This window comes from Amphiura filiformis, chromosome 19 (assembly GCF_039555335.1).
Source record: "Amphiura filiformis chromosome 19, Afil_fr2py, whole genome shotgun sequence".
Lineage (NCBI taxonomy): Eukaryota > Metazoa > Echinodermata > Ophiuroidea > Amphilepidida > Amphiuridae > Amphiura > Amphiura filiformis.
In genome coordinates this window covers 11756544-11784281 of record NC_092646.1, presented here as the reverse complement: position 1 = coordinate 11784281, position 27738 = coordinate 11756544, and the positions used below count along the sequence as shown (strand labels likewise).

The window sequence follows — 27738 nt, the reverse complement described above, 5'->3', positions numbered from 1 at the left end:
TTGTCATGCACTGTTGAACGCTGAGCTCTATGTAGATGGATAATAAATGTAACAATGATGTAATCAGAATTGGATGTGGTCAAATAATGTGTTGTCTTCATACTGTGTGAAATCCACCCTGCAAGTAACAAGAGTTAATGGGCTATTCTATTTAAAATCCACACTACCCCTGTTGAATATTTTGGAAATATCTTCCACAGGGGGAGTATGAATTTCAAATGGAATGAACATTATTAGGCAGCTCCATGTGAATTTAAATTTCATACACCCTCAGAGAAAAATTCAACCTGAATCTTCTACTGAGGGAGGTGAATTTCAAATGGAGCTGCGAATGTGTTCATTCCATTTGAAATTCATACTCCCCCCTGTGGAAGATATTTCCAAAATCTTCCACAGGGGTAGCGTGGATTTTAAATGGAATTTTTTGTGATTCAAGCATCCTCAGTTTAAAGCCATAATGTATGATCTTATAATATGAAATTGGTTATATTCTATTCAAACCTGATTTTCTGGCATATTTGTAATGTTTATACATGCTCCATATTCACCCTAAATGTCTGTAAGTCCCCCATAGAACTCCATGTTAATCAGCCAAAATAACCAGTGGGATTTCTTTCACTTTAACTTGTTATTTCAGTTTAAAATAAACAGAAACTCTTCCCGACAGTAATTAGTAATATTAGAAGCTATCCTCAGTAGATAACAATATTTATATAATCCGACAAGTTATCTTCAGTAGACAGCAACATTATCTTCAGTAAACAGCAACTGACAAGGGCTATCTTCAGTAGATAGCAACATTTAACATTATTTGACAGAAGCTATCTTCAGTAGATAGCAACATTAACATTATTTGACAGAAGCTATCTTCAGTAGATAGCAACATTAATATGATCTTACAGAAGCTATCTTCAGTAGATAGCAACATTAACATAATCTGACAGAAGCTATCTTCAGTAGATAGCAACATTAACATTATTTGACAGAAGCTATCTTCGGTAGATAGCAACATTAATATGATCTGACAAGCTATCTTCAGTAGATAGCAACATTAACATTATTTGACAAAAGCTATCTTTAGTAGATAGCAAGACATTAACATGATCTGACAGAAGCTATCTTCAGTAGGTATCAACATTAACATTATTTGACAGAAGCTATCTTCAGTAGATAGCAACATTAACATTATTTGACAAGCTATCTTCAGTAGATAGCAACATTAACATGATCTGAGAAAAGCTATCTTCAGTAGATAGCAACATTAACATGATCTGACAGAAGCTATCTTCAGTAGATAGCAACATTAACATTATTTGACAGAAGCTATCTTCAATTAACATAATCTGAAAAAGCTATCTTCAGTAGATAGCAACATTAACATAATCTGAAAAAGCTATCTTCAGTAGATAGCAACATTAACATAATCTGAAAAAGCTATCTTCAGTAGATAACAACATTAACATAATCTGAAAAAGCTATCTTCAGTAGATAGCAACATTAACATAATCTGAAAAAGCTATCTTCAGTAGATAGCAACATTAACATAATCTGACAAAAGCTATCTTCAGTAGATAACAACATAAACATTATTTGACAGAAGCTATCTTCAGTAGATAACAACATTAACATAATCTGAAAAAGCTATCTTCAGTAGATAGCAACATTAACATGGTCTGACAAAGCTATCTTCAGTAGATAGCAACATTAACATGGTCTGACAAAAGCTATCTTCAGTAGATAGCAACATTTACATGATCTGACAAAAGCTATCTTCAGTAGATAGCAATATTAACATGATCTGACAGAAGCTATCTTCAGTAGATAGCAATATTAACATGATCTGGCAGAAGCTATCTTCAGTAGATAGCAACATTAACATTTGACAGAAGCTATCTTCAGTAGATAGCAACATTAACATGATTTGACAAAAGCTATCTTCAGTAGATAGCAACATTAACATGATCTGACAGAAGCTTCAGTAGATAGCAACATTAACATGTCTGACAAAAGCTATCTTCAGTAGATAGCAACATTTACATGATCTGACAAAAGCTATCTTCAGTAGATAGCAATATTAACATGATCTGACAGAAGCTATCTTCAGTAGATAGCAATATTAACATGATCTGGCAGAAGCTATCTTCAGTAGATAGCAACATTAACATTTGACAGAAGCTATCTTCAGTAGATAGCAACATTAACATGATTTGACAAAAGCTATCTTCAGTAGATAGCAACATTAACATGATCTGACAGAAGCTTCAGTAGATAGCAACATTAACATGGTCTGACAAAAGCTATCTTCAGTAGATAGCAACATTTACATGATCTGACAAAAGCTATCTTCAGTAGATAGCAATATTAACATGATCTGACAGAAGCTATCTTCAGTAGATAGCAATATTAACATGATCTGACAGAAGCTATCTTCAGTAGATAGCAACATTAACATTTTACAGAAGCTATCTTCAGTAGATAGCATGATGTAAAACGTAATTCAACTCAAAGTATAACCTATATTGTCATGCACTGTTGAACGCTGAGCTCTATGTAGATGGATAATAAATGTAACAATGATGTAATCAGAATTGGATGTGGTCAAATAATGTGTTGTCTTCATACTGTGTGAAATCCACCCTGCAAGTAACAAGAGTTAATGGGCTATTCTATTTAAAATCCACACTACCCCTGTTGAATATTTTGGAAATATCTTCCACAGGGGGAGTATGAATTTCAAATGGAATGAACATTATTAGGCAGCTCCATGTGAATTTAAATTTCATACACCCTCAGAGAAAAATTCAACCTCAAAGTATCTTCAGTAGATAGCAACATTAACATAATCTGAAAAAGCTATCTTCAGTAGATAGCAACATTAACATAATCTGAAAAAGCTATCTTCAGTAGATAACAACATTAACATAATCTGAAAAAGCTATCTTCAGTAGATAGCAACATTAACATAATCTGAAAAAGCTATCTTCAGTAGATAGCAACATTAACATAATCTGACAAAAGCTATCTTCAGTAGATAACAACATAAACATTATTTGACAGAAGCTATCTTCAGTAGATAACAACATTAACATAATCTGAAAAAGCTATCTTCAGTAGATAGCAACATTAACATGGTCTGACAAAGCTATCTTCAGTAGATAGCAACATTAACATGGTCTGACAAAAGCTATCTTCAGTAGATAGCAACATTTACATGATCTGACAAAAGCTATCTTCAGTAGATAGCAATATTAACATGATCTGACAGAAGCTATCTTCAGTAGATAGCAATATTAACATGATCTGGCAGAAGCTATCTTCAGTAGATAGCAACATTAACATTTGACAGAAGCTATCTTCAGTAGATAGCAACATTAACATGATTTGACAAAAGCTATCTTCAGTAGATAGCAACATTAACATGATCTGACAGAAGCTTCAGTAGATAGCAACATTAACATGGTCTGACAAAAGCTATCTTCAGTAGATAGCAACATTTACATGATCTGACAAAAGCTATCTTCAGTAGATAGCAATATTAACATGATCTGACAGAAGCTATCTTCAGTAGATAGCAATATTAACATGATCTGACAGAAGCTATCTTCAGTAGATAGCAACATTAACATTTGACAGAAGCTATCTTCAGTAGATAGCAACATTAACATGATTTGACAAAAGCTATCTTCAGTAGGTAACAACATTAACATGATCTGACAGAAGCTATCTTCAGTAGATAGCAACATTAACATTATTTGACAGAAGCTATCTTCATTTCAGTAGATAGCAACATTAATATGATCTGACAGAAGCTATCTTCAGTAGATAGCAATATTAACATGATCTGACAGAAGCTATCTTCAGTAGATAGCAATATTAACATGATCTGACAGAAGCTATCTTCAGTAGATAGCAATATTAACGTGATCTGACAGAAGCTATCTTCAGTAGATAGCAACATTAACATTATTTGACAGAAGCTATCTTCATTAGCAACATTAACATAATCTGACAGAAGCTATCTTCAGTAGATAGCAACATTGACATGATGTGGCAGAAGCTATCTTCAGTAGATAGCAACATTAACAAGATCTGACAAAAGTTATCTTCAGTAGATAGCAACATTAACATGATCTGACAAAAGCTATCTTCAGTAGGGCTAGATAGGCCTAACAACATTTATACAATCTGACAAGCTATCGTCAGTAGATTTGCAACATTATGATCTGACAGAAATTAGATCTTCAGTTGATATAGGCCTAGCAATATAAACATGATCTGACAAAAGCTATCTAGCAGTAGATAGCAGCTTAAGGGAAGGGGTATGAACGTTTGGACAGTAGGCCTATTTATTGTGGGACATTAGAGCACATCAGACATATCGAATTGCATTCTGTATACGAAGAATGGCCTTCTGATATCAAATAATTTTGATTTTTTGAAATTCGCAATTTAATACACTTTTTATGGCAAATCATTAAAAATTGATATTTTTGATATTTAACATTACTCGAAGTAAACTTTACAAATCTGATGATTTATACTTAAAGTGTATGTAGGTGGGATGAAAAGCCGACGATCAATTGAAAATTTGGACCTTTCGTATTGAATATATGGATTTTTTCCCAAAACACCAAACAAAATTAGGTCTTTTTGGGAAAAAAATCCATATCTTCAATATGAAAGGTCAAAATTTTTAATTGATCGTCGGCTTTTCCTCCCAGCTACATACACTTTAAGACTATATATCATTAAATTTATAAAATTTACCTCGAGGACTGTTATATCTCCAAAATGTGAAAATGTCAAATGTTAATAATAGCCTATGTCATAAAATTTGTATTATATCGTAAATTTCATGAAATGAAAATTATTTGATAGGCCTATCAGAAAGACATTCTTCGTATTCAGAATACAATTCGATAGGTCTGATGTGCTCTCAGTCATGTCCCACAAAAAATGCTGTCGAAACGCAATAAACGCTCATTCCAGTTCCCTTAAGGGCTCGGCAACGTTTGCACAGTATTTTTGTGGGACATGCATACGAGCACATCAGACATGAAATTGCATTCTGCTGAATACGAAGGTTTTTTTTTTTTTCAATTTCAATCAAGAATGTCCTCCTGATATCAAATAATTTTTATTTTTTGAAATTCGCATTATTTTATTTTATTACATTATTTTAATGGCAACAGGCAAATTAGAAAAATTGATATATTTTTGTCGAAAAAAAACGGGGCCAGGGGTGGGGCATTTGGGCAGCCTATATCGCGCATTTCAAAAAAATCAAATTTATTTGATATCAAAAGGACATTCTTCGTATTATGCAATTCAATATGTCTAAGGGGCTGTCATTTTCTTCGGAAGGGGGGGGGGGCATGAATATACTGGGGGGGTTATATAATTTTAGACCAAATATAGGGTGGTTATACTTTTTAACACCCAAAATAGGGGGGTTATAGAATTATTAAGGGCTGGTGACTCAAAATTTTCGCACTCTGCCGTGCGCATTCTTTTAATTTAACAATCAAAATGTGCACACAATCTTTTGTCATATAGGCCTAGGCCTAATGCAAAATTTTTGTGCGCTCCACACGCCTTCTTTACATACACAATTAAATTTTAACGCACACGGCCCACACTTTCTTCGCTCTAAAGTTTTGGTGCGCTCCTCGTTCCGGCAATGAATAATTATTTTGTCTTGAGTCTGTGAAGGGGGGTCATAAAATTTTGATCCAAGATACTTGGGGGTCGTAAAAAAAATTTGCCTGCGATAGGGAGGGGGGTCATAAAAAATTTACTCCGGTCACCGACATATTCATGACCCTCCCCCCCCTCCCCACCGAAGAAAATGACATCCCCCTAATGTGTTCTTATATCCCACAAAAAATACTGTCCAAACGTTGCAACCAGAGCCCGGCTTAAAATTATAAAGTCAGGGAATATGATACCGCTCATCCATAGCTATAGATACCGCCCAATACTAAAAAACATGGCGACTCCCAGTGAGGGCCATGTGAAGGGAAATCAATACACAAAAAAGTCGAAATTAACGAATTCTATAGCTTTGAAAACGTCAAATAAAGGCGATCAACATGCGGAAAAATCAACTAAGATGGCAGAGCTTCAATTCTCGAGTGACGAGTTCAGGAAGCAATTGAATGAAGGGGCAGAAGCGTTTACAGGTAAGCTTAAATTTTCATTCATTTCAAGTTCAATGATTCATGCATTTATCGAAAGAAAGTTAATATTTTATTTCTTCCGTGGTCGGAGCTGTGCATATCGCGTACACGAGCGTAAACACACAGGGAATAAACAATCACACTGTCACTGACATGACACTGATAATTGGCTGATAACAGTCTTGACTAGACTTGCTTGCCAGTCTAGATTAGTTCACCACGTAAACTTGTATGGCTCAAAATTCGGACCGCTCGCCATTAAGTTTACTGCTTTGTGTGTTTTGAAATTTGTTGACGTTTTAATGATCCCCGATTTCCGGTCGATTATTTTAGCTGTGTCACGTCACATGCATGACGCTAGTGGGTACCAGCAAAACTTCAGAAAAAAAAAATCACGATCGCCGATAACGATGTGATTATGGGACTTACATAGGATTACACAGAGATATTTCTTGCCAAAATTTGACCATTTCTGGGTAGCTTAGACCTACTTTGTCTGCGTTATATGAAAAAGGACAGTCTTAAGTAAGTAAATGTGCAACGCTTTTGATGTTTTGATGTTTTGGGAGACTGGGAGGGATCAGAACAAAAAAATGACGGAGCCTATTCTTGACTGTGTAATATTCCTTCAACCAGTTGCCGTGCGGTAACAGTCTTATACGATGGACAGATAGTATCAGTTTGTGAATGAGGACATCGTATAAGTTCCTTGTACTAAGTCTAGATCATGAGATACAGACTTTAAGGTACATATTTCGAGGTGCATAACAGACACCAAATTTGTGTCATAACAAACACCAAATTGGTGTCGATGACCTGACATGCATGCATTCTTTTGTGATGGTCTTTCAATTTGTACCGAGTGTCCTTGGCAGACTTGACTATGCTTCAGTGGTCATGAAAGGATTCAATAGATAACCTCTGCCCCACTAATCCCCAGCTATTGTCTGAAATTGCACCTCGGAAGATATATTATAACAACTCAGTCCCTCAAATGATAGTCATATAACGACCAAAAGATAAATGACTGACTATCATTGAGGACTGAGTTCCGCAGTCTATTGCCAGTCCTATATACGCCGTACCTATGATTATTTAATATTCATGTATTAAGGACTGGCTTACGCCATTTTGGATGTCAATGGGAAATACACACTTAACGATTTGCGCCGGTTAGAAACTCGAAAAAAATCTTAAAAATTTTATCAATGTACCGTTTATAAAAGTGGTACCAACCTTATTGTGCTTGCTAATTTAAGACTCGGTTGAAACAAAATTAAGGATCGAATGCATTTTAGTGTCCAAAAAGGCAAAATTATCTAGACTCGCTGAGTCTCATGGACGCCGTTCGTCCACTGAGACTCGTTTTTCCCATTTTGTGTGTGAATGTGATTTACACGCTTAAGACTTTGCGCCGCTGTGGCATTTAAAAAAATTTCTTTGAAATTTGGACGATGCATGTAAAACTGTACTCATATAAGAATCAGAAACTTAACTAGGATTCTTACCAAATTCTTGAAACGCAATATCATTTGGAATTTTGGCGAATAAAGATGATTTAAGAAGCCGCCTCTCTCCCCGTGTTCGACAAAAATGATCACGAATGAAAAATGACAAATTTCACTGCGCGTGCGCACAAAGGTTAATTTCGCTGATCCCTCCTGTTCTTTTCAATGTCAATTTAACACACGATTCCCGCTGTTGTTTTGGTTCCAATAAAATAGCCTAAATCTCAAGGCCCCGATCTCAAAACAATAAACATGGCGGAACAAGCACAACCCGATGACCGTGCGTAAGTAGTTGAAGGACTGGTTGATTAAGTTACGTGAAAATACGTCATTGATCACCATCAAGCGATAGTCTCTGCACAGCCAATTTGCGTCGGTCCTAACGCTCGTCTTTCCTATAGACACATACAGTGTGTGCCGAGACTAACCTACCACCTGCCTACGACAAAAACAAATGAGACGAAGAACTGAGCAACCATTTTTGTCCTGAAAAATGCTTCATCGTGACGATCAGAAACGCCAAAAATTTTTTTTTACTACGCTGGATATTGTTCTGGAATCAAAGTACATGTAAGGATCAAATTTGAAGGTAAATAGGCCAAATATTGCAAGAAAATCTACTCACTAGGCGGCTAGGGACTGCGCATTGAGTACACGGCTATAGGGAAAACCAAAAATCTAGACTAAAATTATCGTCAAAGTTCTGCCGAAATCGGCACCCTTGCGAAGGGTTCAGAATTCAAATCGGGAACGAAAATATCCGATCTTTGCGATCAAAAACACAAAATTACGACTTTAAACATACTATTGGCAAAAGACATTATTATCAAACAATATAGAATAGAAAATTTGACATCATTTTCTCAAAATATTGAAGAAATTTGCTCACTAGACATAGAAAAAGTACGCAATCCAATTCCCGTTCAAACGCGTGAGAAACTGAAAGTGCATAATACCGACTAGTCTTGACTGTACATGTAGTGTTATTAGTGTTATAATTAAAGACCGAGATAAAAAGAATTTATCGCGTCTGATGTCACTGTCAATTACGATCCTTGATTGGTTTTCACAGGTTAATCAGCGCGTAAAAGGAAGACCGATCTATCTGGTGCTGATCGGAGAAAAGGAATAGCAGCAAATGGCGAAAAATTCCGTACTTTTACAAGGACATGGTGCCTTCGGTTATGAAAGTTTCCTACTATATTAAGACCTAACTTTTGAGATGGTTTGCATGTCGAAAGGCGCAAAATTAACAATAAGGCGCCCGGTTATAAATCTGTGTTCAGCAAGTCATCATCACGACACTTGTAAACAAATCGTGCTCGAGTTTGATTGACAGATGACGTCAGACGCGATAAATTCTCTTTATCTTTGTCTTTCATTATAACCGGTTTACTGTGCCAGCTACGCCCCGGCCTACTCGATCATCACCGAACGCAAGAAAAGGACTTCCTATCTGTCAAAAGTCCTACAATGTATCTGCCGCTTGGAACTAGTCAAATTGTCACAAATATTCAGTCAAATTTAATATAGGTATCCCAGGCAAACCTTAGTTAACACATTTGCTAGTCAGTCAAATTTGCCGATAAATGTCAATGCATAATTTACATAGAAATTTAAAACAACTGGCCGAAGAAGGAAACCTACATAAATATGTTTTCTATACTTCACTTGACCCAAATAAATGATTTTTTATGGTGATAAGACAATCGCACATGGAATTTTAGAGGGATTTTGATAGCAGTTCCATTAAAAAAAGCTGCTATCATAATGAGACTGAGATCTAGAAACACCCCCGAAATGCCGTTTTGGGGAATTTTGCTAGCTGAATCTTTTTGATGAAAGTCAATCTGACTTTGACAAGATGTAACTTTGCTACGGAAAGTGCTATGAAAAAAAGGTTTTCAGTTTTGGCTTTGTTTACTCAAGAGCTTTAATTTGATATATAAAATGATCAGTTTGATGGCAAATTTAAAGTCACCTAGCATACCTATTTAATAGACCTGAGTTAGTGAGTAATTTTATCGCATATTTCATTTTTTATTTGTTTTTCAGCATTAAAGAATTTCCTTATATACTGCCACAAGTATGAGGATGATTCAAGTGAGCAAGATGTCGTCAGGGAATACTTGCAAATGTCACCACAGTGTGCAGAGATCTTGAGTTTACTGGATGCAGAAAAACGACCACCTAGTGAGGTAGGAGAAGAAATGTTTGTTTTTTGACGTAAAATAGCTGAATATAAAACCGGTAATGCAAACTCCCAAACTTTCGCGTAGCACGAGCGCTTGATGTACGCTCGTTTTGACGGTGATTTACGCTCACGTATCAAGCATTGTCAAGCATGTTTGACAGTATTTTACTGCATGATGCAATTTGGCATTTGTTCAAGATGGCATGTTTTCTCAAAACACATGATGTATTTTGCTTTAAAAAAATCCCTCATTTCACAAATTCTTTGCCACTTTCCAGTCATCTGATCATCTTTTTAGGTGACGGAAGTGATGCCGATTTTATGAAGGTTTCTTGCTTTTCCGATAATTTTTAAATTGTTTTTTGAGACAAAAACTTCCTAGCAGAATAGCCGTTTTTTCAAAAAGTTGTTTTAACCTTGTTTTTTACCCTATAATTTCCCTCATTTATCGAAGCCCTGCCCTCCTTCCCAATACATTAAACCGTGACTTCAAAGTGTATGGCAGCTGTTTAACCTTGATTCAAAAGTAAACCTTGATGCAAAAGTAATAATTTAGTCCTGAGGGTGTATAAAGGAAAAGATCACCCTATTGCTGGTTTCATACTTTCTGCCGCTGAGCGGCATGATGCTTTATCATACTACTTGTTATTTTGTGCAAGCAGAGCGGCGCTTGGGTGGCAGCTGCATGACTATGAAAGCCAATGTTTTTGCTCAGTGCCACTAAAAATCTTATCTTGTTTTCATACGTCAGAGCGGCACCACTCCCGAGTTGACTTGAATTCAACTCCAAGTGATCTGTCACTTTGGTCAAAGCGGTGGAGTGATCGATATATCAGCTTGCTGCATGTCACCACTAGAGTTTCTGGTGTGACTGCGCAGTGAAGCAAACTAGTTGTCAAAGAGGCAAGCAGCAGTATTATGAAACCAGCATAAGACAAACCCTTTATTTGTGAATAACAAGTTGAGACCCTCTTTCGTGGCAAACTGTTTTCATACTGAAAACATCAATTTTGAGATGAATGGTTACCAGGGTTATATATCTTAGGTATGTACTTTTAAAAGTATATTGCTGGAAAGCATTTAAAGAACAGATTACAATGACCCAAACCTGAAGTCTAATTATTCAGAATGTACCAGACGATATGTTATACACTATACATGGTGTTACAAAATAATGAACATGTGGTGTCATTAGTTTTGGAGTGCTATTTCTTTTCAGGTGTACTTTCCTCATTTGAGGACCACAAAATCAAACAGCGTGTCCTGATTAAAAGCAAATAGTCACTATCATACATTTAAATGATAAAACTTGCAACTTCAATACATTTAAATATAAACTTGTGTTATTTTGTATTTTTTTAAATTTTTTTAAACAGAACAAACAGATCTTTGATGTGATTACTCAGATCCTTCTGCGCATCACAGATGATCTACCCCACCATGCCACTACAGCAGTCCATATCGTCAACCTCCTCCTGCGTGCGCACATTCGGCACATCTACCGGGCGTTAAATTCTAGCAACACTGCCAAGATCATCATGTCTGCCTTAAAGCTTCTCGCTGCCATGGTGACGCATAGTACCGCTACTGCAAAAGAGGTGATGGCGCTGTTTAGGATGGACCACGAGGGATTGTTGTTGCTCTTGAATAGAACGGATAAAAGGTATAGTTTGAACTTTGGATTTGAAATCATTAGTATCCTGACGACAGATGGTTTGTAAATTTCTTGCAAAAATGAAAGCTGTTTTCTAAATATGATTCATTCATAACCACTTGTTCGTACCAATATATTTTGCTTATTTACAGGTGCAGGAGGATGTCCGTGTGTGCATGGTGCGATTTCTCATGGCATTCTTGATTACAAAGGATAGCCATATTATAGAACAACTCCTGACACACAGAGGTAAGTAGAAAGAGTGCTATTATAGCTGACTGTAGTCATGTTGTGGCTAATCTGTTGGTTATGGCTTGTTAGTCCGAAGGGTTATTAGTCAAAAAAACCAACAAAGATTGTTATGTACCCAAAGATGTAACCCTAACCCAAACACTAACCCTCGCCATAACCCTAACCTAGGGTTCTCAATTATACAAGAGCCCTAACCCTTCTCAGCGAATGCATACAGGAGCTTTGAGACAAAAGATGAACTTTTCTTGGGGTAAAGTAGACCTGCTAAGAATACGCGATTTTGGAGGCCAAAAAAAACGCACCCCGATTTTCCAAAAACATAAAAATCTGTGATTTCCAAAAACGCATAAAATCTAATTTTTTTTTTTGTGATTTTTAATTTTTTTTCCCGCGGATTTGGAGAGTCTCTGGGCCTAACATCACAAGTGCTACCATCATTTAAAATTTTTTTTTAAAAATTAAAAAAATTAAAAATTAAGAAAATAAAAAAATAAAAAAAAATAAAAAATTGTGTTTTTTAAAAATATTTTGCGTTTAGAGAGTCCCTTGACCTAGAGTGAAGTACTGCAATCATTTGTGGTTGATTTTTAAAAAATTGGAAAAAAAGATTTTAAAAAATTACAAGTTTGTATCCAAATGGGACCGATTTGTAACTTGTGTTCACTGCATAGTCTATTGAAGATATAAAAATGCATTGGTTTTGTACACAAGTCTATATCTTAGATAGATTTTGAAGTGAACACAAGTTACAAACTTTTTAGATTTTTTCAAAATGTCAAAAAATAATTGGAGCCAAAATATGCAAATTATGGCGCAAAATAACGTAATTAAGTATTCTTAGCAGCCCTAGGGTAAAGGGTGTCATATTAAAGAATTTTGTATTCTTATGTTATTTCTACCAAGTTTGTAATGAAAACATGTATGCAAATGACTGGAGACTTTTTTGATATAGGCCTCATTGATAATTCAGAAAAAAAGTACATAGTGAGTAATACTCCCAGCTCTTTTAGAAAGGCTGGGGATGCTTCATTTGCCATAGGTGCTCCCAAAATATGGAATGAGCTCCCTACTGGAAACAGAGAGATGGAGTCGGTGTCTGGGTTCAAGCGCATGCTCAAAAATCATCTTTATCCAGATTAGTTTTGCTGCTTGTTTTTGTATGTTATTGCTTCAATTGTTGGAATTGCTTTGTATAATCATTTGCTTGAATTGATTTTGTATATGTTTTCTTGTAAGGCGCTCTGTACTTTGTGGAGCGTCATATAATTGTTTTATAATAATAATAAATAATAATAATAATACCAGAGGAATAAACAATCCACCTCCATTCTGCTATATGTAAATGAACTAGGATTCATTGGGATTATTAATTACCAGAGTCAACCAATACTTTATGCATATATTGAAATCAAACTGCAAAACACAAGTTCAAAGCGTGAAGTTCAAAGCGTGAAGTTCACCCCATATTGATGTATGCTTTCCATGCTGTTTATTCCCTTTGTTCTGAATTACCAAAATCACATAGGAAAATGCAAAAACTTCACACAACTTTTTTTCTCTTTTCAGAGTTGATGAAGACTATATTGAAGGGCCTCCGTCAGGATAGGATGTCAACTTTGCATCTCATTATACCCACAATGCAACAGTATATAGTCTGCAATTCTTCTGTGTCTAAGACTCAGAAACTGAAGTTGTTTAATGACTACACACTTCCCCAGATTGCATCACTGTATGATTGGCAGGGCGTTAATGACATGGAGGTAAGCACATCCTTATATTACCCATGATGCAATGGTAAATTGTCTGCAACATAGACTGCTGCCCTCATTCGTTAACCATCTGGGTTGACGACTGAGAAAACTATATGGAAAAAAGTGACAGACTTTTGCAACCACATTCTGGTTGCACTGAGACTGCGCAGTTACGTCCAAATCAAACTTTTGATCGAGATTGTTTTAGAACTTCAGAGCTTAATTTGATCATATTAGTACAGTGACGGGGTACACAGGATACTGGTCAGTCGCGCTATAGCGCACAATTTAAGTCACAGCTAATATTTTCAAAAGTCCGACACAATGTCCATGTTTGCAATGATGTGAAGTTGGATCCTGCACATAATGATGGAGAATCATGTGTAGTAATGATCCTGGGTCGGTGCTTGTAGGGGCATGGACCCAACATATTTGATTTTCTGTGATTTTTTGTCCCGACTGGAGGGGGCAAAGAAAAAATTGGAGGGTTTTGGCAAATGCTCCCCTTGCCCCTTTTCCCCCACTGATCAGTTCCAATTTGATTTCTGTTCAATTCTTTGGCATACTCTCCATTTCAGGCTGCAGATGATGGTAAAGCGGTAGTGAGGCAGCTAGTTCATGGATTCCTGCTGGAAGTGACTTGTAACCTGAAGCACGGGATCAATTTCCATGATAAGACTATGGGAACATCCGGCAAGTAAGTAGTAAGGCAGTGACCTATTGGGTAATGACGTATTAGGGTACCCAAGGTAAATTTCGGGTGGGTAACCTGATACCCGTATTAAAATTAAGAAAAAACAATTTAATTAAAAAAAATGTTTTTTAAGTTATGTAGACCCTAACCTTGCTTGTTGAGAAAAACTGCTATTAAAAAAAATTAATAAAAGATCTGAGGTTTTTATTCGGTTGAATTTGAATCCCTGGTTGTGGGTTCAAACCCTGGCGGTGGTTTAGTACACTCTTGTTAGCTTGAAATTCCCCTGGACAAGGAACTTATTGCTTATTGTCATGTTGTAACCCGTACAAAACTCGGGGAGCTGAACCTGGCTGTGAAGGCCTGTATCCCCGAGTTGTTGTTAAATGGTTTATAGAATGATATGGAGCCATAGTGGTCAGCAACAACCTGTAAAGTGTGCTGAGGCTTGTGGATCAACGTCTAGGCATTGTTCCTGTGCCTAGTGCACTAATAAATTACTGCGCATTTTTTTGTTATAAATAATAATAAAAAAAAAACGCTTAGGCTTACCATCTCATATTCTTTTTTCAGATCAAACAATGCTGCTTTGCTGAAGTTTGCTCTTAAAAAGAAAACAGTGAACAGGGATAGTCTTGTGGAAGAGTTGGTGACAAAGATCTTGCAGACATGTCCTGATGTCTTGGCAGCATACCTCAGCAAATCTAGTTTGTCTTTTGCACCAAGGAACTCTGTGGTTTGGCAGAAGAATATGGCAATAATTATGAAGGTATGGAGACTGTTATTATATCCTTTATTAATTAGTCTCGTTCATTAATTGGTTAATGCTCTGCGTGCTAGCCACAGGCTCCGACATAAAAAGTTCAAGTTTTGAGACATTTTCTCATAATATCAAGAGCTATCTCAAGAACCACTGAACCAATACTAGGCTTGTTTGTACTCATTTTATTGCATTTTACATGCTGATTCTAAATATGGGCATGAAATTTTACAATTCTGAAATTTTTGAAATAGTTTTAAAATTTTTGAAACTTGTCGTCTGCAGTCGGCACCCGCGTGGAGAGGGTTAAAGGAGTATCATGTGACCAAAAATAATTGTAACTATTTTGCAAATCAGTCAAAAAGCTGATTCATGAGGGAATGGGGTACTATTGGAAGTACTATTTCCCTAGGATTTCTGTATGACTTTGATGCTATGTCGCAGTTCCTAGTGGGCGGCGCAACTCACCACATACGCAGGATTTCAGTATCAGGTTCGGTATGTAAAAGTCAAAATTTTCGTGCTATATTTTTTTTGCACTTTCCACGTTCCAAGCTGCTAACACGAAAATAACATCACACAAATATATTCCTTTTGTGTTTACGTCAATGTAAGGAAACTCAGAATCGCGGATTTAAAAACGAGGGAAACAATTCAAAGCACGAAAAATGAACCATACAAAAATTTCCATTTTTACAGTGTCTAGAATGTTTTATACATCCATGTTAAGACATAGGAAGCTATTGATAATGCCGAGTCACAAAACATGCGACAATTCATGTAACATATTCATGCTCATATAAATAACATTGGCAATTGTTGGCCTACAGACATAATTGAACCCTTATGTTTAAAATTAAATAATTCTCTTTTCAATGAAAACGATTAAATTTTTATGAATATGCTAAAACAATATTTTGTTGTTTGTTTAGGTGTATTCCTCTATCCAAGTAAGTGCCATTGTAACCAACATAAGGGAAAGTCCCTCAAGCACCAAGATGGTTTCCATGGCGATGGTGGCGACAGTACCCGCATTCCTTACACAGACCATGATTACACAAGGGTTGAAGGTAAGAACTGCTATATGTGGCCACAGATCCTGGAACACATTCTGGTCCATGGAGGCCAAAGGCAGAGAATTTGAAATTGAGATAATGGCAAAAATATGGAGTAAAAAACAATAAATTACCAAAGAAAATAGACATCACAAGACTCCATTACTTTTGAACCAAGTATGCTACACCATTGATGTTTTCAGTATATGATACCCTAATGTTTATATAAGGTAATAACTTACAGAAACTCAATTTAAAAAAAGGCCCCTTTGGCCTCGATGGACTAGATTGTGTCACATATATAGCTATGGTTAATTATTTTGAAACCCATACTCCCCCTATCTACAACTATGGCCACCAATATTTTTTAAACAAGTCTGTTTCTATAGCTGGCGCATTGTATACTGGCCATACATAATACAAGGGAGTATAATTAACCCTAGCCAATTATATAAACAAAAGTAAGACCTCCGGTCTTTTCCATGGTTCATTTAAAATTGGTTAAATGAATCATGAAATTACTCCATACTTTGTGGGGGACGTTAAGCTGTGTGTCCTGTGTACAGCTAGTCATACCTGTGTGTATCTGGCAGTCAGATTCAAAAAGAGTAGGGTATCAACACCTAATTGTTCCGAACCTGTCCCAGTGTTTAAGTGGATCCCATCAGAAATAAGCTTCATAAGAGAGGCTGTCTTGGATTTTCCAGGGTCAAACCTGAACAAATCAAATGAAATGGTTGATTATTTATTTATATTTCATTTGATTTGTTCAGGTTTGACCCTGGAAAATCAAGAAAGCTTCTTATTATTTTATTTACAATCTTGGAAGTTATAATTTTATTAATTTAAATCTATCCAGAATTTAAATGCAAATATGTGACAGGATCAAGAGGAATGAGTCACATGTCGGCAATTTTCAATTTTAAGTTTTCTACATCATTTAATTGGCAGTTTATGAATGCTACATTTTGATGCAAACCTCATCAAAATTGGACATCTGGTTACCGAGTTATGAGAAATTTATCAATGGCTGAAAACAATATAAAACAAAAGAATTTGACTACTGTTTTTGCCAATATCTCAAAAACAATATTAGCGACATCCGACTCATTCCCCTATAGATCATGTCACATATATACTTCAATTTAGGGCCTTTGGATAAGGTTTGATTAAGAATGTTCTTGAAATGGACTGAATGTGTTTTTCTTACTGTAAACCTACTTTTATCACTTTTTTTCACCTTTTGTTTGCAGCAAGGAGGTAATGTTGCCCTGACACTGCTGGAATCGATCCTGGTTGTGTTGATTCAAGCCCAGAAGATCACAGATGCCTTTAACAAATGGAACAGTCCAGACAGACAGGACTTAACATCTAGCTATCATGCAGCCATTCAAAGAGTAAGTTTACAAAGGCAGGAAAACCATACTGACGCATTGCATGGATCCGCCATCTTGCTACCAAAACAAGGTTCTCAGATGCACTATGACAATAGATGACCCTCTGCAGTCTGCACCTATATAGCACAGAAATAAAAGCTATATAAGGAAAGGGGTTTTTCTGTGATAATGCACATACTTTTTGACTATTTATTCTTTGCACACCAGTGCGCAGATATTCTCTTGGAAATTATATGTAGGGGCACAGGTGATGCACTGATGGATCACATATGTCATTATCGGAGTCAACATTTTCATACATGCCTATATCAAAGCAGCCAATCAGAAAAACAGTTAGAAATGTATGCGTAGTGCATTGATTGTGTATAATAGCACTCTGTGTACTACGTGCAGTGCTTTCGCTCGCATTATCGTCGCGTAGGATTGATTCATTTCGGGGCTCGTTGATTACATGCATCATCATCTCAGTCTGGTTCAATAGTTTCTACAATTTCACTCCCAACAAGTGATACACGTTCATTAACCTATAAATGGTGAGCAAATTAGTGGAGTTGTAAATGTGCAGTATTTTGTAAATGTAGAGTATTTTGAAGTTTAAAGTGGAAGCCCCACTTTTGGTTCATGTTCCTTAGGGAATTAGTCAAAGTTGAAATTTATCCATGTAAAATCTGTTCAGTCTGTCATCAAAGTAACAGGTGTAAGTCAGTTCTTCTGTGGAGAACTGGCCAAGCGGGGCTTCCTGTTTAAGCAAGGTTAGAATAGAATACTTGTTGTGTATTCTGTGTTACATGGATGTGAGTGTAATTGTTCTGTTGCTTTTGTTATTTGATATTGAATTTAAATCTGCCATACACCTGTGAAAGATTGAGAAAAAAATCTTCCACAGAAGGAGTATGTTTTTCAAATTAGTAGGCTAGGGTTAATTATACTCCCTTGTATTATATGTATGGCGTTACCAATATCTTCCATGACTGGAGTGATTATTCCAATTGTCTATATTCTATTTGAAACCTATACTCCCTCTTCTACAGGGGGAGCGTGGATTTCATATGGAATAGCCCTATTCCCATGCATCTTTTCTTGTACTTACACCATCTGCATTTGTTCAAATTTGAATTTGATGGAAATAAAATATGAATACGAATAAAATAATTATTAGTATTTGATTTGTCAATACAGGTTCTTCCTGATGTAAACACACTGTTGCCGACCTGGCAGAGAGCATTGGGGAAATGGAAGGAAGAATTGGCAGGATCATCAAAGCAAGAAACAGATGAAAATCAGAACAGTAAGGCATTTACTACATGCATACCGTATTTCCTCGAATAGTCGCCCCCTCAAATAAACGTCCCCCACCACTTTTTTCAACCAAGATGTTTAAAAAATGCCGATATTTCCATGCTATCTTGTGTAGTAAGCTTACCAAGTTGCACACATGGTCGATAATAACATCAATAATCGGCGAAAATCTGGTAGGAAACCCGGAAGTGAACCAGAAGTCAGTGTTTCTAGTTCATAGTTTGTCATTTCCGCATGAGTTTTAAGCTTACATAATGATTTTAACTGGAATTATCATTATAAAAATTACCTCTAATAAACGCCCCCTGTTTAGAAAATGCAATGCCCCCAGGGGTGTTTATTCGAAGAAATACGCAAAGTGGTAATTTTCGCGAGGATTAGATAGTTGCAAAAATAAAAAAAAATTCCTAAATGTGTCTCATTACAAATCATGACAATAACTGTACATGAAGATTATCACTTATGTATTAGCAAATCAATTTCAATCAGGCCTATACAGCCAGGATTTTGGGCAGGATGCGAGATTTCAAAAATGTGGTCCTTTTCCGGAAAAAGTAGACCTCAGAGATGCTACTTTTCAGGTTTTAACCTAAATTCAGGTTTTTTGTGAGTCCAATTTCCTGTGTTTTTATTTATTTTCAGCCCATTTGGGGGCTTTTTGGACTGAATTCACATGCTTTTTAAAATTTTTGCCAACTGGGCAGGTTTGTGCAGTAACTAGATACCAACAATTACTAAATGTTTATAGTAGGATTTGGGCAAGTAACCTTGTCCTTACATATTACTATGTTCTTTCAGATGGTCAGGACCTTGATGAGTTGGACAATTTTAGTATCATGGATTATGTTTTGCCATAAAATGTTGAGCTTGTTTAACACCTAGATGTGTTGTTAACTCTTATAATTCCTAAAAAAATCTTCTTGAACAATTTTACTGAAGAAAGAGTCTTTTGGGGAAAAATGTACATCTTCAATACATAAGGTCAAAACTTTCAAAATGATGGACAGCCTTTCCTCCCAGCTACATACACTTTAAGTACATATCATTGTTATAAATTATTATTAGATTTAAAAAGTTTACTTCAAGGACTGTCAAATGTCAAAAATATCAATTTTTAATAATAATGTGTATTATTTTCCAAAGTAAAAAAATGCAAAATTATTTGATATCAGAAGGACACTCCTTGTATTCAGAATGCAATTTGATATGTCTGATGTGCTCTCATGTCCCACAAAAATACTGTGCAAACATTGCTATCCGATCCCTTAAAAATTGTGTTTGTTTTAAGTGTTTGGATACTTTTTGTGCATAGTTTACATTACAATTATGTAAAAATCAGAATTTTGACAAAGCTTGAGGGCGTCCTCCTCAGCAATTGGTCTATTATTCCATTTAAAATCCACACTACCCCTATGGAAGATTTTGGAAATATCTTCCACAGGGGGAGTATGTTTTGAAATGTAATTAGTCAAGGCTAATCATTTTGAAACCCATACTCCCCCTCTATTATGACTTTACCTATATCTTCCACAACTGGAGTGAGTAATTCAAATGGAAGTTACTCAACTGTCTATCCTATTTGAAACTCCTAATCCCTCTGTGGAAGGTGTTTCCAAAATCTTCCACAGGTGTAGTGTGGATTTTAAATGGAACTGCCCATTGTTACAATATGACTTTAATTGTTTTGGTATTGATTTTCATTTTGTAGAGTTACCACCCCCATCCAACCTTCACATACTCTCCAAGCTCATGGAGGTATTATGCGCATACCAGCAAGTTCTGCCATCATCCGTAGAAGAAACCTCTCATGACTTCACCCTGATGGTTCACAGTGTATTCGGGCGCTTCAAAGGCAACGAAAATGTATTGAAAGGAGAGGGGGAAGTGTCATCATCAGCAGACTTGTTACAGCTTCAGTGTCATTGTTTGAGGTTTCTTACTGGGTTTCCTGCTGGAAGATTCAGGTGGTTTAAAGAGGTAACCTAGATTGGTGACAATTTTAATGTTATAATCAATTTTCTACAGAAAAGCTCTGCTAGGGCTGTGACACTCGTATTCAATCTCTGTATAAAAAGTGAAGTCACTTCACGGCAGTTTGAGTGACAGTTGCTAGGGAGTTTGGTACACCTAGTAATGTTAGCTTAAAATTTAAGTATGTGTGTGCACGACAACGTTGTGCATACTACGTAAATAGTCAAACAGACTTATCCCACATTTTGATTGACAGTTGCTGGGGTGTTTGGTACACCAAATGTTGCCAAGACGGTGCACATCTACTGCCATTATTTTGGACCCTTTCCGGCAAAAATACAGTGTATTTAGCCAAAGTCAACATAGGGGCATCGGTTTGAATATTTTCCTAGCATATTGAGCTAACACCTCAGCTTCTTGGTTTTTCAAAATATGATAGTAATGGAATGATACAACCAAATGTTCATCATTTTTCGCCATTTAGATTTTTTTTACAGAGCAAAAAGATATGCATCACCTCTTCCAAAGGCCAATCTCTTACACAAGACATACCACCACAAGCATGATTACGCATTGAGTGTGTGAGTTTGGCTTATCCTATAGTATATTATTACTCTAGAATCCTTGGTATTCACTTCAGGCTTCCACATTGCCCCAGTTCAAAATCAATTCTAGCCATTTTAATAGTATTGATTTTGCCATTTATTGCAGGTCAGAGGTGAAGGCACAGTGATGTTCAGATTATTGTCTGAATTGATTGCATCACACGACCAACCAGAATTGCACGAACATATCACTAAGCTGGTAGAGAAAGTAAGTATACATATTCTGTTGGTCGACATTTTCTTTATTTGATTTGTTCGGGTTTTTGACAACCCTGGATAACCCAAGAAAGCCTCTATTGAAGCTTATTTCCATTGGGGTCCATTTGAACACCAAGGCGGGTTGGGAACAGTCAGGGGTTAACACCCTACTCTTTTCGAAACTGGCTGCAAAATACATGTACAGGTGTGGCTCTCTGCACACGGGACCAATGGCTTAGCGTCCCCTCCGAAGGACGGAGTACTTTCATGATTCATTTACCCAATTCTAAATGACCTATGGGGAGAGTGGCAGTCTGAATTTAATCTACAGAAGTTGCCAATTAACCCTTTTTCCAAGTCAATATCCCAGCAAATCGCCACCGCCAGGAATTGAACCGGGACCTCATGCACTAAAGGCAAATGTACCCTAACCATTGCGCCACGCTCTCTCTCTGGCATGACGTCACTTCCGATAGATCACTTCTTCCCATTGGTTGCTTTTGCTGAGATTTGGCTATTCAATCTTGCCCACTCGGACATGAAAGGGACACTTACCGTTGCACTCAATGGGGGAAATCACAAAACGTGCCACAAAATAAATGCCTCTTGATAAAACCAAAAGTTTGGCTTCTTATCAGGAAATCAACTTTAAATAATTACCAAGACAAGGCAAATTGGTATTTTCTGTGCTTAGAACTTTGACAGATGTGAGAAGTGGGTAAGTGCAATAGATGGAACAACCCTGACCAAGAGAATATAGGAAGTGTTTTATCCTCTCTTTGGGATGATACAAATGCTATAAAGGTACCACTAAGGGAACTGGAATGAGCGTTTTGAGCGTTTCTACAGCATTTTTTGTGGGACATGAGAGCACATCAGAACTATCGAATTGCATTCTGAATACGAAGACTGTCTTTCTGATATCAAATAATTTTCATTTTATGAAATTCACGATATAATACAAATTTTATGACAAATTATTAAAATTTGATATTTTTCACATTTGGAGATATAACAGTCCTCGAAATAAATTTTATAAATTTAATGATATAGTCTTAAAGTGTATGTAGCTGGGAGGAAAAGCCGACGATCAATTGAAAATTTTGACCTTTCATATTGAAGATATGGATTTTTTTCCCAAAAGACCTAATGTTTTTTTGGTGTTTTGGAAAAAAAATCCATATCTTCAATACGAAAGGTCAAAATTTTCAATTGATCGTCGGCTTTTCATCCCACCTAGATACACTTTAAGTAGAAATCATCAGATTTATAAAGTTTACTTCAAGTACTGTTAAATATCAAAAATATCAATTTTTAATGATTTGCCATAAAATGTGTATTACATTGCGATCAAAATTATTTGATATCAGAAGGCCATTCTTCGTATTCAGAATGCAATTCGATATGTCTGATGTGCTCTAATGTCCCACAATAAATACTGTCCAAAGGTTCATACCCCACCCCTTAATCCTTTTGTTAAAAGATTGTTTAATAATGTTTTTATATGCTGACAAATAACAATATGAGTAATGAACATGGCCATGCTATTTAGTTATATTTTTAGCATCTACATGTATGTGGGATTAGCCATGAAAAGTTTTGGTGTATACATGCAAGACTCACTGCGCTCAAGTACACAATAGTACCTGTATAGCAATATTGATCAGCTCAAAAGCGTTTTTGAAATATCACTTTTACAAGATACATTCATCATATTTATTTTATTAGAAATCTTAACTAATCACATTTACCATTAATTATTTCCCTTTTTACAATTTTATCAGATCTTATTGGAAACTTGTCTGTTTGAGCATTCACCATCAGAAGTCACCCTATGGTTGCAAAACATCATGACCCTTGACCCCAGCAAAAGGCCAGAGGTTGTGAAGTTTTTACAAAGCTGCCTAACGAAGACCATCAGGAACCCACATCCATATAATGACAAAGTAGCTGACTGTGTGGCCGAGGGTCAGTCGTCACGGCAACAAAGCATCCAAAGAGACACCGCAGCAACTAAAGCTTTCAGCATAGGAGGTTGGTTAAAAATGTTGACATTTATATAGCGCCTTTCACATATATCAAAGCGCTTTACATTTATTCCGCTGTCATTAGAATGTGTCAGCTGCCATACAATGCCCAAGGCATGCTCATACCTTTGGGCAGCGCTCAATGGGCAATATTCATAACAGCTTCCCATTTCACTCCTGCGGAGAGGGAGGCAAGTGAGGTAAAGAGTTTTGACTAAGTGCACAACACGATGGCGCCGCTGGTGCTCAAACTCGCTAACCTCAGATTGCGAGGTAGAGCCTGTACCGCGTCACCATCGTGCCCCTGTAGGTTAGGGATGGCTTTAAAATCCAACTGCTGGTCGACTGACGGGCACCCTGTTAGAACCGGCAGTTTAACAGTGTTCTGTTGTTTTGAACAAGGTACCCTTCATAGTGCCTTGTTTAAATCAAAATAGGACTTTTGATCTTTTATTATCTTGTCCCTTTTATTTATTTTGTTCCAATGCCAGTGCCTTAAATATTATGTCAATTAAAAAGAGAAAATGTTGAAGCAATTTGAATAACTAATTAATTAATGTTTAACATACATTTCAAGTCTTATAAATTTCTTAAATTGTCAAAACGCCGAAATTGAATTAACAGATTTTGTATGTCTGTTGACATTGCCGTAGTTATATGATGTTCTTGTCTATTTCTTGGCAATCAAAATGAGGGGCTCAATTTTGCCGTATTTTGTGTGCATCAAAATTGATTCTCACAAACTCATTCGCTATGATTCGACTTGTACAGAGGTAGACATACGAAGCAGTAATAAGTCCCTGAACGTGTTAACGTAGAATGTCACTGAAGCAACAATCATGATCGATTAGGCTAAATTTTGATCATGAAAATTTGTGAAATGTTTCATGAATTAGAAAATAAAAAGTAGCAGAATATTATTTATCTACCTCATTGTGTTTCTAATATTTCAACATAATTTCATAATTGTGCCAAAATCCCAACTGGCCCACTAAGCCATCCAGGTGGAAAATCTCTTGGCCTGAGGAGAAAACTACTGGCCAGGGCTAGTGGGCTAGTGATTCTTGCCAGTTAAGTTTAGGAGAATCAGTGCGAAAATCAGCGGATGAATTGGTCAACCACTTTTCTGTCGTTTGTACCAAATTACTTTGTCCACCCGCACTCGGCTACCATGGTTTAATGAAGACATTGCTTGTGCTAGGCGAGTTCGCAGAAGGCTTGAAAGAAAATGGAGAAAGTCTCAGTCAGAACACGATCGCACATGTTATCTTGATCAATTGCACTTGGTGAGCGACATGATCACGAGTGCTAAAACTGAGTTTTTCAAAAACAAAATAGCCAGTGGGGATGACAAAGATCTGTTTCGTACCATTAATACTTTGCTCAACAATTCTAACAAACAATTGCCTGTCTATAGCTCTTCAGATATCATGAGTGAACATTTTTCCAACTTTTTCAAGAGTAAAACGGACAAGATCCGTAGGGACTTAGATGCCGTTGTTATGCCCAATTATGACATTGATTACAAGATTGAAGGTGATGAGCAAGCAGGGCAGAGGTTGAATGTTTTCGAACCTACGTCTCTGGAGGAAGTTGAAAAGGTCTTGGTCAAACTTCCTAACAAGACCTGTTCTATTGATCCGCTTCCTACATGGCTCTTGAAACAGAACCTGTCTCTTGTTGTGCCCATTATCACCAAAATTGTAAATGTCTCTATGTGCACCGGTAGTTTTCCAACTACTCTCAAGAATGCTATTGTCACCCCCATTCTTAAAAAACCGTCTCTTGATCCTAATGTGTTGAAAAATTATAGGCCTATTTCTAACATCCAATTCATATCCAAAGTAATTGAGAACATTGTTGCAGCTAGATATAAAGATTATTTGTCATCAAACAAACTCAGTGAGCCCCTTCAGTCAGCCTACAGGCAAGGGCACAGCACAGAAACTGCTTTGCTCAAAGTTAAAAATGATTTTATGCATGAGCTGGATGAGGGAGTAACGTTGTGCTGCTGGTCATGTTAGACCTCACCGCAGCTTTTGACACCATCGATCATGCCACCCTCATCCACAGACTTCGTACTATGGGTGTCTCTGGACCACCCCTAGAGTGGTTTCAATCATACATGTCTAACAGACACAGTCGTGTCAACATCGACGACACTTTTTCTGCTGCTGTCTCCCTTGACTGTGGGCTGGCTCAAGGATCTGTCATGGGACCATTGTCTTTTTCAATTTATACTTTACCTCTTGGCATGATCATTCGTAGCACAAACTTTCTTACCATATTTACGCTGATGATACTCAGTTATACACGCTTTTAACCCTAAACAACCCATTGATCAAATTGATGCTATAAATCGGCTTCAGAACTGCATCCTTGATATTCAGTGCTGGATGACTCATGCTAAGTTGAAGTTAAACATGGAGAAAACAGAGTTCTTTGTTGTAGGCTCACCTCATAACCTTAAATCTATTCATGCTCTTAGTCTTAAAGTAAGTACAACTACCGTTAAATCTATTAATAAGGTCCGTAATCTTGGTATTATTTTTGTCAGTACTATGTCTATGTCAGATCATGTAAATGGGTTATGCCGTACTCTTAATTTTCAACTCGAAATATTTCTCGTATAAGGCGGTACCTCAATGAAGAAAACTGTCATCATGTTATTCGAGCCCTTGTGAGCTCCCGCCTCGATTATGGTAACTCGCTGCTTGCTGGTATCACGAAGCCCAACTCGCGAAAATTCAACGCATTCAAAACAAAGCTGCTCGCTTGATTTTCGGTATTCGTAGGCGCGATCATATATCACCTTACCTCACCCGTCTTCACTGGCTCCCAGTCATGCAGCGAGTTAACTTCAAAATCCTTGTTTTCATGTATCAGTGTATCAATAACAGTGCCCCTACCTACTTGTCTGAGCTAATTTCTATGTACAACACCCATTCCAGCAAACGTAATCTTCGCTCATCCAAGGACGCTACCAGACTAGCTATTCCCAGGACCAAAAGATCTGCAGGTGACCGTGGTTTTTCAGTGTACGGTCCTCGCCACTGGAATTCACTGCCCACTTCCATCAGAGAGGCCCCGTCACTGCAGATCTTTAAAAGGCATCTTAAAACCCACCTTTTTGAATTGTTGTAATTTAATTTGTTTTTATTTGTACTGTGCAGCGCTTTGAACTGTGAAAAAGCGCTATAGAAATATTATATGTATGTATATGTATGTAAATCAATTATCTGATCCTTGCCAAATTTGAAGCCCTGAAAATCAAGACATTGTGACCTTCAGAAATCATCATAATCTTCAACTTTTCAGGTATTCCAGAGGTACATGACATCAACATAGAGCCAACCATGGAAACTGAATGCATGGAATCGACAGAATCGGAGTCAGATTGGAGAACCTTATGGCCAGACCCCACCTTACCATGTAGTGCCTTGCTGCCTGTGGCCTTGGAGCGATTTACTCAAGAAACTTCTATACAATCCTCAGGTGAGATATTGCTTGTGAAGAATTCAGCAGATTTCAGTAGAAAAGGGAAAGTCTAGAAAAGAATTTTGCAAAACATTAAAGTGTTATTTTTCAATACTATATTGATTTAGACAATGTAAATCAATTTTTTTTGTTGCTTCGACCAACAAAAGATTGTGTTGCCATAATGCTATTGCATATAGTAATATTATATATTTGCAATAATTCATCGATTTTACAGAAGCGATATCTGCATATATTAGTAATGTGACGACCACCATACTACACCAACAAGTAGATCCCCTGCCACTTTGTCTGTTAGTACAACAGTATGCTGAGATTGAAGGGAAACCAGCCAATGAGAAGTGGAAGATGATGTTGAGATACACTGGCAAATGGCTGGAAGAGAAGAGAAAGAAATCACCCAAGGTGAATATCAAGTAAAAACCAAGTTAAAGCTCAGTATCTGCTATGTTAACCCCTGGACACTACTGGTCATCAAACAGCATTTCTGGTTGGTTGATAACTTGAAATGCTCATTTCAATTGCCAATTGGCTTTAAACTATTTGTGGTCAAACTTGCATTTGCAGATGATCTTATTAATACCCTCCTTGATTGGTTCAAAATTGGACACAATCTCCATTTTGGCCAATCAGCAGGTAGTTCTCATGTGGTTAACTCACAGCAGATACTGTCTTTTACTTTGGTAACAAGACTGA

At 36.8% G+C, this 27738-nt stretch overlaps 1 protein-coding gene across 1 annotated transcript in view; it reads left to right on the top strand.

Moving 5' to 3' along the window:
- Positions 1-5996: 5996 nt before the first annotated feature.
- LOC140140918 (nucleolar pre-ribosomal-associated protein 1-like) overlaps positions 5997-27738 on the top strand; it is a 53109-nt gene continuing 31367 nt past the window's right edge. The window contains exons 1-15 of the mRNA XM_072162674.1: positions 5997-6182; positions 9743-9885; positions 11258-11543; positions 11686-11784; positions 13354-13547; positions 14117-14235; positions 14806-15001; positions 15925-16062; positions 17301-17444; positions 18624-18732; positions 20452-20720; positions 21426-21527; positions 23302-23551; positions 26863-27039; positions 27260-27447. Of these exons, the coding sequence (XP_072018775.1) occupies positions 6113-6182; positions 9743-9885; positions 11258-11543; positions 11686-11784; positions 13354-13547; positions 14117-14235; positions 14806-15001; positions 15925-16062; positions 17301-17444; positions 18624-18732; positions 20452-20720; positions 21426-21527; positions 23302-23551; positions 26863-27039; positions 27260-27447 (2484 nt within the window). The 5' untranslated portion in view covers positions 5997-6112. The remainder of the gene's footprint in view (positions 6183-9742; positions 9886-11257; positions 11544-11685; positions 11785-13353; positions 13548-14116; positions 14236-14805; positions 15002-15924; positions 16063-17300; positions 17445-18623; positions 18733-20451; positions 20721-21425; positions 21528-23301; positions 23552-26862; positions 27040-27259; positions 27448-27738) is intronic.